General features: G+C 42.7%; 1 protein-coding gene across 20 annotated transcripts in view; it reads left to right on the top strand.

Moving 5' to 3' along the window:
• Positions 1–13,100, top strand: part of FNBP1 (formin binding protein 1) — a 94,534-nt gene that overhangs the window by 41,997 nt on the left and 39,437 nt on the right. For all 20 annotated transcript variants that reach the window (XM_050320272.1, XM_050320271.1, XM_050320274.1 and 17 more), the window contains exons 5-6: positions 8,352–8,414; positions 9,232–9,336. In XM_050320272.1, coding sequence (XP_050176229.1) covers positions 8,352–8,414; positions 9,232–9,336 — 168 coding nt within the window. The remainder of the gene's footprint in view (positions 1–8,351; positions 8,415–9,231; positions 9,337–13,100) is intronic.

Below are 13,100 nucleotides of genomic sequence, written 5' to 3'. Positions count from 1 at the left end.
CTCTCAGCTATTGTTGAGGAAACCCCTCAATGCTGCAATTTGGATAGAAATTCAAGAATTATTTCCTCGGGCAATTCTGACTTTAGATCTGTGGTCACAAACTAGGTCTGACTCATGGCCTCCTGGCAGCTGCTGCTCTGTGTAGCCATTGCTCATGTCAACTTTGCTAAAATTGTATTTGGGAGTCGTGAACTATCCCTCTTATTACTACTGCTGCTCTCACCTCTACCTCCACCTCCCCTTGGGGCTGGGCTGGCTCCGTACAATCGACCATGAAAGTCAGATGGAAGCCGAGAGCTTTGCTGCAGACTGAGCTGGTGCAGCACCGGGATTCTGTGGTTGGCAGAGAATTTACCTGATGTCAATGCATTCCATTTTGTGTGGGGATAGAAGGGAAGCAGGGAATGAATGCATCCTTATGGATACCGTGGGGGGCAAAACGGGTCTGGTTCTTCCTGGTGGAGCGTGTCCACCCTCCCTGTGCCGGTTCAGACAGGGGGGGCTGCATGTCAGAGAACTTTCTGTTTCTTGCAGGCTCTCAGGTGTTGATGAAAAGTAAATAATTGGAGGAATTCTGTCACGTTCGTTCACCCTGAATAGTGCCCTGTTCTGCACATAGTGCTGTGGTTTTCCACAGGATTTCTCCCTGCCTGGTGCACCCCTGCAGGATGGCAGCTCACGGTCCTGCCAAGGGCACAATGGATTTTTTTCCGTGTTGAGTTTGGGCTGTGCCTCGAGGTCTGCGTGTGTTGGGAGCACAGCTGTGCTTTGTGCTGCAGAGGTGCAAGGAGACACTGCTGCCCCCCAGAAATGACAAACTAAGGGCCAAGTGGGGATGGGAAAAGGGAGACAGCAAAAGGAAGTGATTTGCCAAACTTCGGATTTCAGGTGGATGTGATTTAAGCCAAGCTTTACCCAATTCCTTTTCTGGGACCAATCCGCTTCCAGCTCACTGCCCAATGAAGGGAGTTAGAAATCTTAGTTTTAATCTAAAGACAAGGGTATTTATGTGAGACTTTCTTGTGCTCAATAAATACACTGCACAACACTCCTACTCTTCATATTCATCTGCTTTCTTGCAAGATATTTCAGTTATATTCCAGTAAGTTTAATTGTGCCAGCAGAATGCTAGGTAGTAGCTAGAAAAAAACATGAAAGAATGCAGTAAATTGTTTAGGAAAGATCATAATAAATTCTGTATATTATTATGGAGGGGTTTTGTTTTCCACCAAACTGTGGCACAAATGTCACAAAACTGTGTTAAATATTGGAATGTATCATGTAATTGTGCTGTGAAGGGTTGGTCTGTGATGGAAAAAAACAACTGCTTATTATAAAAGTTTCCAAAATGTTTTTGTGTGGGAAACTAATACTAATATACCATCCAGCCAAAAGGTATAATGTGAACTTTGGACTTAGTGAGGTTAAAGTTGAGACCACTGAACTTAATATCATGCTCTTCCCAATTTTGAATGGGTACATTGAACTATGAAGTGATAGTTCAAATAAATAAACTGGCTTCTGTTTGCCACATGGAGGATTCAGATTGGGAAATAAAACATGTTTACTAACAAATGTAGTTCCATTTTCTGTGAATTAGCCTGAATATTGCACTGTGGATCCAGAGCCTGTTAGAGGGACAAGACAAGATTCCATTTCCTGCTCAGTGCATGACTGAGAGATGCCTGAGGCTGAGGGAGGTTGAGCATGGCCATGGATGTGCTTTATTTCCCTTTGTGCTCTGTCTCTGCAGCCACAGAGGTTGGCCTGAAATGAAAGAGCAGCAATAAAGCCACATGATCAGTGCACATGTTAACTGTGGAGAAGGGTGTTCACCCAAGGCCTGAGGCACGAGATCCGTGTAGGCAAGTTCAGCTGATGTTTTAGTTGACATTCACTATTTCACGTATCTGATGCAGGTCTTGATTCTCGTGTGTAGGTGTATGTGCACATGAAGGTGATAGGGAAATAGCTGAAAGGGTGCAGCTATTTAAAGAAGTTAGAAGAGTTTCTTTGCCTCTTGAGGCGTTAACTTGTACATCTTCCAGTTTTAGTGTATGGGACTGTCACAGATCATTTCTGTGGAGGGACATGTTGAAATGACATCTCTAAATTGTGGGTCAGTGGAAGAGAAGCTTTGTGACAAGACTGGGAATGAGGAGAGGTGGAACCTAGAGTAGCATGTTCCTTATTCTCACTGAAGGATTTAAAAACACAAATATCATACCAGTTTTTAATAGTAATGTTGGACCTCCCTTTGAAAAGCCCAAGGTTTGCTCTTGTAGAGCACTTTGGCGCAGCTGGGCTTTTAAGGACAAGATGTACCCCACTCCAATCCATCCCTGGGGGTTAATGATCTCCAAACAGCCTGTCACATCTGTGTGCTCACTGAATCCAGGGCCTTCTGGCCCTGCTGCTGTGAAGGCAGATGGTTCAGCAGGACCTCTCAGAGAGTTGGCCAGTGTAGCAGAGTGCTCCCAGGGATCCCTGGAGCTTTGCTCCCATGAAGCTGTCCCTGAAGCTGCAGGAGTGCAGTGCTGTTCTGCTCAGAGAGAGCACAGTTTGTGCCTCTGTGCCTGAGAAGTTCTGAGTTACAGTTCCCAACATAAGGACTTAATCTGTCATATGGAGCATGAAATGACAGGTTACCAAAGTACTGCTGCCACAGTGTCCTCTAGGTTTATGCTGATCACCACAGAGTCACAGAATGGTTTGGGTTGGAAGGGACCTTAAAGATCATTTCATTCCTGCTCCCTTGCCATGGGCAGGGACACCTTCCACAGGTTGCTCCAAGCCCCATCCATTATTCTCACGATCAGATTCTATTGATCATCACTCCTGATAAGCAGGAGCAGCTACTTCTGGCTGTCTTGTGCAGCTGATCTTTGTCTGAAGCCTGAGAAACTTTGGTCTTGGTGGTTCCTACCTGGACTTCATTTGGAATGCACCGCTTTAGGTGGAGACACTTCAGTCAAATTTACACCAACCTTGAACAGATATTTGAAAAACCTGTTCCAGGCTTGACTGAGTTGGTGTGTACATGTTAAGAACAATGTTGCTATGGAAGGGTGCAAAGGAGAACAGGGTTATGCCCTGATATTAAGAAGTAGCATGTGAATCTGTGTAAAACAGTCACGAATTTCATGTCAACTTTCACACCGCTGTCTTTTGCTACTCTTACTATAACTCAGAGTGATAAGACCATAAGAACACGTTGCTATTCTTGGAAACAAAGATTTCTTCCGAGGAGACTGTTTCCTGTCTTTGCAGCCAGGGAAAGAAGAAAAACATTTGACAAGGCTTTTTGCAAATGTTGCTGCGAAAATGGAGGAAAAAGCAATGTTCTCTTGTTTCCGTCGCTGGTGCACTTTAATCGCTCATCATTATTTTGGGAATCATTTGTAACCAAAACAGAGATAAGAATTTGAATTGGAGGATGAAGTACTGTATTTATATTGACTATCAGTATGAGCTGGGAGTGTTGGTTACAGAAGTCAAAGGTAAATGGTTTTGCAGTGGATTATATTATCTAGTGTGTAAACAGAAGAGAGAATGAAGCGGCCTTGTCATATATATATTTTTTGAAAATTCTTGAGTAGTGTTTTGTCAAAGGAACTATACACCATGCATATAAATTAGCTTATTAAGATTATTTCTTCTGATTATTTACGATATAAACAGACTGTAGATGTACAAATCTGAAGTTTACCCTGTGTAAGTAACTCCTGTCTATTTAAGAACACAAGGCTGTGTTGTTACAACCTTTCTTAAAATGTTTCACACGATCAGTTTAGGCACAGCCTAAGCAACCCTGTTGACATGCTGGTAATCTACATGTTTCAGGCACTTCTTTCATTCAGAACTGCCCCAAGAATTCCTCAGCAAAATTATTGAACTGTGTCCTCCTTCATAAGATGCTTTTAACTGGATCTTTTCTCCTGCTCCACTCAGAAAGGTCAGAAAGGAGATAAGATGCATCTTTTAACCAGCTTTTGTTGTCTGCTTGAGCCGTGGGGCTGTGTAAACCCTCGTGCATACCAAGGGAGTTGTGCAAAAAATATCCTGCTGCTCCTGATTGTCGTGGTGTTGGCAGGAACAGGCGCTGCATTGTCGGTCCCTCGCTCACTGCTCCCGGGGTTTTGATCAACACGGGGGAAATCTGAGCCCAACAAAAGTCAATGAGAGGTTTGTCTTTGATTGTGCAGCGGCCAGGATTGGTCCCCAGCTGTTACAGGCACAGGCAGCATCCTAATGAGGAGACCACAGCGATCCCTGTGGATTTACAAAGGAAAAAAAAACCTCGTGCATGCTGTGTGTTTTAATGTGCATTTCCTGCTCTTCCTGGAACTCTTCTTCCTTTATTACAGCTGAGTATTCCCTGAGCTTGGAGTTTTCGAATGTAGCAAATGCTTTAAAAAAAGTTAAGTTAATCCACGGTGTTCATGTAAGCGACTGACAAAAATATCTCAAGTCTTAATAGCTAAATTGCAGAATTGCAGGGAGAATTTCTTCACTGGAAGTGTTCTCAAGCATTGGAATAGGCTGCCCAAGGAGGTGGTGGAGTCACCATCCCTGGAGGTCTTTAAAGAATGACTGGCCATGGCATTAAGTGGCACAGCTGACAAGGTGGAAATCAGTCAAAGGTTGGACTCGATGGTCTTGGAGACCTTTTCCAAACTGATTCTGTGATTTGGTGAACTCTCATGAGATCCCCTAAAAACTGCAGTCAATATTGAGTCTTAAATTGTGAACTGGAATGGAATGGAGATGTCCAATCAAAACATGACCATGGTGGGTTGTTCAGAGCACCCTGTGACGTCCTGACTGGACTGGGCTTGAACAAAGGGAAAAAGGACAGTCGTGGTCATGTATGGATTGACTCTGGGCACTGCTGCTGTGTTTTAAGCCATTTAGCACTTCTGATATTTGGGTAAAATATTTTTCAGGGAAATCTTAAAGTTGGCACGGTGCTTGCTTGCCTAAGGCTGCAAAGTGTAGATTAAAAGGTGATTTAAGGAGGTTGGGTAATGAACACCAATAAACCCAAACCTTTCACTTTACTGTGTTTTTGACATGTGCTTCCAATGCTGTGGATATGGGTGAAAAATCTGGAGGAAATCATGGTGTGTGAACCACCAGCATCCTGCTGCTGCAAATGTCACTGGCACACTTGAAGCGTGATTCATTAATTCAGTGTCTTGCTCATAATCTGATTTTTTTTTTTTTTTTTTTTAAATAGAAAGCCTGATTAGGGTGCAGTAGTTTGAGTGTTTGGTTTTGGAGAAAAAAATCCAATATTCTGTATTGCATCAACTACTCTAATTTCATCATTGTGTGCTGTTGAAATGTGTTACCATGATAATTTTCCATATGATTTGCTTAAACATTTGTCACGTTTCCATTTGCTGAATGACCTCTTGTAAAATAAACAATTATTGTTTAAAAACCTTATTTCAATTAAAACTTGTAGCTTGAAACCTGAGCAAGGAGTAGTTATTTCTGCTGGGTTTGGGAGTGGGGAGGTGAAGGTAAAGGACATTTGCTGTTTAACAGGATTGTAGAGGAAATGAGTTTGCGGAAGTTGAAGATAGTGCAGGGTTTGAGGAAACTGGAGGCTTCCTGTATGACTTTGAGCAGATCACTTAACCATGCTGCCTCAGTTTCTTACCCATAAAATAGGGGCAGTGAAGAAATATAGATTCTCTTAGTTGCTGTATATAAAAAAAATGAATTTTTGGAAGGCAGGAATCATTAAAAAAAAAAGATTTGTGAAAGCAGAAGTGCTTTAGCTCTCATAGCAAGGGTGTGTATGGGGTAACACAACAAGAATTGGGGTTGTGAGTATATTTAAAAATGGTTGAACTAAAAAAGGTACTATTGCACTGAAATCTCCAAAATGTGAAGCACCTGTATTTATCAGACTGTCCCTGAGCATCAGGTCCTCAGTTTCACTGTTTAATAATCCTCAGTAATGCCCAGGTTACTTTTCAGTGCTCCATTTGTGCAAAAGAGCTTCTTAAAAAGAAAAAAAAAAAAAAAAAAGTAGTAAAATCTGAATGAGACGCAGTCATGCTACCTGTACTTCCAGCAGCTCGTAGATTTTATTTTACAGAGAAGCCACATTTGGAAATCACAGGGATGGCTTGTTAAAATTACATTATTTAACTACAAAGGTTTAAAAATACAAGCTCAAGGCAGTCCTGTTATCTGATAGGCTTTTGTTTCCAAGTTCATCCTTCAGCTCCTCTCTACAATTGTTTTCTGTTAAGTGAACCTGGCATGTTGTTTTCCTGAGGTTTATGGGTCATTGACAGTATTGGGTTTCACACAGACCAGCTGTTCTCAAATCAGGTCCCTTCCTACACCAGCAGAGTTGGAGCCAGCAAAGCAGGGAGCACACAGGCAGAGGTTGGTGGAGGCAGGAGAGGCAGCAGGAAGACAGCAGAGTCATTTAACTTCCAGCTTCACTGTTAAGACTTTCTTGAATTCCATGCTCATTAGCAAAACGTTGAAAAATGTAGTGTTAAATTACAGCTGTTCCTTGGGACTGTTTTTGTTGCTCCTTGGGACTGTTTTCCTAAACTGTAATTACAAAAGCAAGCCTGAAACAAGGAGAGTTTCAAAGCCCCTGGCAGGAAAGATGCAGCATCTGTCACATGCAGAGTTGAAAGGAAATGGGGATCTACAAAAGGAACCGAAATCAACTCGGAGCCTTTCCCCTCTGCCCCAGCACTTTTACAGTGGTGTCCGGGGTTTTTCGTGTCATGATGTGGTGGGGGAGTGTTTGGAGAGGCCTGGCAGGGATCTGAACTGCACCAGGACCACCGGGGTTGGTGGCAGAAGGTCTCTCTGTGGCCGTGGCAGTGCCAGGCTCTCAGCTGTGCTCCCTTCCATGGCACATGCCAGGATTAAAAGCATTTCTGACTTTACCTCTCTTGTTTGCTGTGAGAATTTTCATGTATCCAGACACATAAAGCTAAAGAATGCCCCTGTGTTCAGTCTTAGCTGAGCATCCCTCCTTAGCAACCACTGTTTGGGACTACAGGTACCAGTATCCAGAGCACTCAGGGTAGCCAGGGTGTTCTTCTGTTCTCACAAACAAGTTGAAGGTGGATGATGTGATTTTTAGGGTAATACAAGTGTACTGGGCATGGCATGATAGAGAATTACAGTTTTGGGGCTCTTTACTGTTGTGTCTGATGGAGCCAGAAGAGCAGCTCCCAAGTGTCCATCACACACTTGCTCCAGAGAGCTGCCCCTGACACAGGAAAATACCAGTTGCTGTAGTGGAAGTCCAGGTTTGTGGAGGGAGGGGAGTAACCTGTCCCAGCAGTGGGTTGGGGGCTGCATTAACATTCCTGTCTAAAGCTGGATCATTGACTTACACAACAATCTTGAGTGAATTTCTTTTCCTGAGGAAAAGCCAGGCATATGGAGGAACAGGTTGCCCAGAGAAGCTGTGGCTGCCCCATCCCTGGAAGTGTCCAGGGCCGGGTTGGATGGGGCTTGGAGCAACCTGGGCTAGTGGAAGGTGTCCCTGCCCATGGCAGGGGGTTGGAACAAGGTGATCTTTGAGGTCTCTTCCAACCCAAACCATCCTGTGATTCTGTAGAGGGGGTCATATCTAACACACGTACGATTCTTTGATGAAAATCACTGTGTAAGGTCCAAGAACTGTTATTTAAACCAACTACAATTAAGAATCTTGTTCTGAAAGACATTCCAAGAGAGAAGTTCCTTGTCATTTGGCTGATATCTAATATTTAGAACTTCTGTCACACCCTCACCCTCAATGTGATGGAGAGGAGGGTTTCTGGGGGGGACCTACAGAACTAATACCTCTCAAGAGGAATGAGCAGCTGGCCTTGCACACAGAGTCAGTAACTATGAAGAAGAGGGTTTTTTGTTGAGTCTGAATGAAAATCAGGGCAAACATCAGTTGTTAGAATGTGCCAATCAAGGGCTTCTTGGTAAATTCCGTGTAGAGAGAAATTTTAATTTAGAGCTAGTGTTCAGTCTGTCACCAAAGAGACACTCTTCAGATAAAAGTGCTTCAGATCTCATGATACGGGAAACCAATAATTATGAGATACAGTGAACAATACAAGGTAGAATTGCTAAAGGGATTAATTAGCCTTAGTCGAACTAACCACTATAATTGATGCAAATATCCATCTGCAGCCTGCTGAGACATTAGATAGTCATCATACACCTGCTCAATTCAGCAGCCTTGCAGAACACAGCTGTCAGAATGATTTCTGGTTGGGGTGGGGTTTTTTTCTTGAGCGTACTTGATGGTTTGTTCTTTTGTTGTTCAAAAACGGGTTCATTTTTTCTCTTTTTCTAAACAGCACTTCCACGATGGCAGAAAGGCACAACAACACATTGAAACTTGCTGGAAACAACTTGAAGCAGTAAGTGGCACCTTCCTCAGATGTGACATTAAGACATTTTTCTATTGTTCTCATAGAGATGGATCCAGATATCATATTTGGAAAGAGAATGTTATAGGGATAAAAGATGCATAAATGGGAGTTTTAAAACTCTGCTGACTTAAACACACATGAAGAAGTCTGTTTTAATAGTAGATTTGGCTTTCTATGGGATCTGTGTCTATCATGAGTAGCATTTCATTTGATATGACTTGAAAAGTGTGCTAAGCATTGCTGGAACTGCAGGATCCCTAAGGGTCCTGTTTAGATATTCCACTGAAAGCTGAACAGCTTAATAATGTGTGAATAAATTGAACAGGACCATCTCTTGAGTGAGGTGCTGCTTCTCAAAAGCAAATACATTGGACTTGTTGTTCATGTGATGAATGAAAAGTGAGGCTGTAAATACAGGAGAGGATAAAGAAAGGAGGCATCAGTAACCAAAAGTACTACTTGCACATTTATGAACGTTAGTGACTCCCTTGTACATTATAAAAACGAAGGAGTTGAGTTTTGGAAGAATGATTTCTTTTATGAGAGCAGAAGAGATGCTAACAGGGAAAAATATTGAAATATGAGTGATGTTGGTGGCATCAAGCACACTGAACAATGGAACAAAAGCCATGGTAATTTCATTTTTTGGAGTTCTTTAATATGGATATGTGTTCCAGTGTAAACAAGCGAGTCCCAAAATCAGACAATTGTTACAGCAGATTGGTTTAGGGATGGTATTGATTTTAGGTAGATTTTGGTGTCTTGTTTCCTTCCCACAATGAAGGCCTTTGTTTTTCCCTTTCAGAGTAAAAGGCGGTTTGAACGTGACTGCAAAGAAGCTGATCGAGCACAGCAGTATTTTGAGAAAATGGATGCTGACATCAACGTGACAAAAGCAGATGTTGAAAAGGTAAGCTGAGGGTGGAGAGGCTGTTTGTAAACACGGATGTGATAGGTTTAGTTCCTCAATCCCAGTGGGAGGATAAACCCTCTGAGGCTTAATGCCTTACTTCAGTCGGCCTGTACGTTAATTAAAAACAGGGGATCTCTGCAGAAACCTTTATTTGCATAAAAATTCTAAACAGATACAGTCACTTTTCTTCAGTAGGTGATATCAGAGTTTAACACATGGCTTTGAAGGAGTTTATGCAAACTCAGTTTTAAGTAACACCCTGGGTTCTGTGACAGTCAGGCTTGTGAGGGCTCCCTGAGGGCTGCTTGCAGTTTCCACACATTTTTGTTTCCTCTGTGATCCAGGTAGAACTCAACTTACTGCCCTTTGAGCAGCACTTTGAAGATATTCTGATGTCATTGGATGTGATGAAGTATTCCCAGAATTGTTTTCATGGTCCTGAGTTTAGAGCAGGACAGCTCTCCCTGTGATGCAGAGTTCTGGAATCCATTCTTGTCACAGATGGCACAAGGCTTTTATTTTCATTTCCCAGTTGCTGTCTGGTTGCAGTGTCATTTGTGGCTTTTTTACATTGATCCTCATGCAGTGAAGCTTTTGATCTGAGCTTAGTTTTAAACATCCACCCTGCTCCATCATGTCTGTCTGGAAATATTTTCTCTTTAATTTGATTCAAAATTGGATGTGTGGAAGGATGCTTAAAGTTTAAAAAGTTTTGAGGATGCTTAAAGTGTAAATTTTGCTGGTCCAGGTCCAGTACCTATAACTTAAAAAAGCAATGGAGATGGAAGGAAGTGTCTTTAAATTGCTTCTCTTTTTGGAGTTACACATCTGCTGAGAAGATGCACTAATGGAGGTCAGAAACACCACATTACAATGTGTAAGGACAGTTCTGTCTTCCCTGAGTTTGAGTCAGGTAGGCAGAAAATAGCCAGAACATTTGAAAAAGTTTGTTTCTTTAAAAAAAAAAACAAACACAACACCAACAACCACAACAAAAAAAACATAAACAAAGAGAACAGAAAAAGAAAAAGCTGAAGCTTAAAATATACCAAACATCTTGTTGCAGGGACAGGAAAGGAAAGTGAATTATAGGCAAGAAATCTTTTTCAAGTCCAAGGTGGTCCTTGTAAAATGTAGGTTTTGCTCCTTCAGAGGTCTGCTCTGTTCTATTCTGAGTTGTTTCAACCCTGTAAAGATATCAAATAGACATTTTCCTTTATGTCTGTGGGATCTCACTATCTTTCTAGTATGCCGAGCATCAGGAGATTGCGTGGCAAATAGCATCAAGGATGCTATTAGCAATGAGGACAGTAAATGAAAAACAAGCTCAGGAAATTTCCCCCAAGTGCTATTGCACATCAAAGGACAAAATACCTCTGTGGTCTTGTAATTTGCTTGGCTCTTATTTGTAAATTCTCCGTGTAGATTTGATCCTTTGTTGCCTTCTGGATTTGCCAGGGCACTTGACAGATGAATGCATGTACAGAATGTTAAGGATGTAGCACCACATGTGGGTTTTTCTAACAGAGGGGGATCATCTCTGCTTTATCTGTATAAAGTGATTTTATGATACTTCTTTCACAGATAAAATTAGGGCTTGGCCTAGATTTTTTTCCAAAGCTGAGGCCATGTCAAAGGGGTACAAAGACATGACTTACTTTCTGAAGTAGAGGGCTGACACTCCTTACTTCTACATCCCTTTCCAAGTTTGGCCTTTTCTGATCAGAGTGAAAGTTCATATATCAATCTGAGAGTGTTAGGTAAATTCTGGGAAGCAATCCCTACCCTGCTGCTTCTTCCTTGTCAAGTGAAACAGAGGCTTCCCTTCTAAATTTCTCTAGCTTTTTAATTTATGAATTTGTAAATTATTCATTGCAAAATGAGGCTCGGTGGTATCTTGAAAGGAGAAAAATCTCTTAGTTATGCGTGTTGGCAGCTCTCAGGAGAAGGCATTACTCCACTTTCCAGGCAGTCAACAGAGTAGATGGAGAAGGAAAAGGTTATCAAAATGAGTGGAATGTGAAATAATATTACTGAACAGAGAGAACAGTGTTTTCCAAGTGCATGTGTTAAACTGGGTTCATCCATGTCAGGCTGTGAATAATGGCCTTTCTTTGCTCCCCTCTGCCCGTGTGACTGGGACGGCTCTTGCGTAACTCCCAGTGCAGAATGGGATATTGTTCAACCAGTGCTGCTCTCACTGACTTCTCCAGGGGGATGCAGGAGCTGCTCAGCTCCAAATGAAGCAATAGGATGACTCCCCTCCTCCTCCTTCTCCTCTTATTGCAGCAGTTCTCATTTCTCTTGCCCCTTCTGTCTTGGCTGCTGCACTCCTACTCCCAAAAGCTCCCAGGAATCCATCTGGCCAGGGGAGCAGGAGTTTGGCTGTGTCAGAGCCAAAGCTTTTTGCTTTGGCAGAACAAGGTGCCCCTCAAGCAGTGGGATCATTTGCCCTCGTTTCTTCCTCTTGAGATTGACACCTTGGCTGCTTCACCTTCTACCTGCAAATATGAGCAGACACACGAGCTATTTTTTGCATCATGCATTATAGAGTGGATGGCATTAATGGAATTGGAACTCTGCAGTGATCACAATGACACATGCAAGTAGAAGGGAATACAGCTGCAGTTCCCTAATGCTAAGCTGTGTAAGGCTCTGAAATGCTCACATCTCTTCATCTTTCAGTCACTGTAGCCTTTGATAACTGCAGCAGGAAATCCTGTGCCAGAGCTGCCAGCCACCAGCACTTACCCCTTGCATAAGGGACAACTCTTGTATTACAGTTTGCTGGCATTAAGTAACCAGAATAGTGGCAGAGAAACAAATGAAGAGTTACTTTCCCCCTTATTTCTCCAGGACTGTTTGGCAAAGGGCCTCAAGTGGGTGCTTTGAGGCAGGGCTGGATGTGCAGACTGATCATGTACCTCCTTCTGTGGGATCAGCTTGGTCTTGATATGCAGAGATAACATCCCTTCTGTGGCCAGGATGGGCTCCATCATCTTGCCAGCCAGCAGCCTGGTAGCTCATCTCAGAGAGAGAAGTGTTTGGCTTTGTTTCCTCCCAACTCCTTTTTTTAGTGACAGGAACATGGAGCAGAAGCTGTGTTCAGTGTCTGCAGTGGGCACGGTCTTTATGCAGGAATCAAGTGTGGAGTAGGGCATCAGATCTCCCTTCCCCGTTTGCACTGAGCCTCTAAATCACCAGCAGCCAGAGAGATGTTTGTGTGCACACAAAGTGCAGTTTAACACCGAGGTTTTGTCAGTTCAGTGCAGCAAAGCTCGCTGCCTGGGAAAATATCCTTATAAATATCCTTCTAAATAAATGGTGCAACGTGCTGATGCTGATTCCAGGAAGCCTCGTAGGTATCACTGAAAGCTTTATTTCATTTGGAGAGCGGTGGGATGTGTGCTTTAGAGCAGTTCTCTTTTGAAAACCACAGTGGAGCTGCTTCAATTTTTTGACCATTTGGGGAAGCAGTCTCTGTTGCCAGCACGGAGCCACTGTACATATAAGGCAGAGCTCTATTGTTTCTGCCTCCTCTTCAGAGATGCAATCACTAAAAAGCTGATATCTTTATGGGGTAACGTGGTACCCAGTGGTGCCTTTGTAGACGTGTTGTAATAAAACAAAATTTAAAAATCAGCTGGCTTCTTTAAAGGTTAATTTTTTTTTTTAACGGTAGGCTTTGCAGAATCTGATTTTAAAGAGGAAATGGCTGAGGCCAACTGTGGGAAGGGTGCAACGTGAATCGCTGACACCAC

The sequence above is a fragment of the Myiozetetes cayanensis genome, unplaced genomic scaffold, assembly GCF_022539395.1.
Source record: "Myiozetetes cayanensis isolate MyiCay16 unplaced genomic scaffold, myiCay2020 scf23, whole genome shotgun sequence".
Classification (NCBI taxonomy): domain Eukaryota; kingdom Metazoa; phylum Chordata; class Aves; order Passeriformes; family Tyrannidae; genus Myiozetetes; species Myiozetetes cayanensis.
This window is presented reverse-complemented; position numbering and strand designations above follow the sequence as displayed.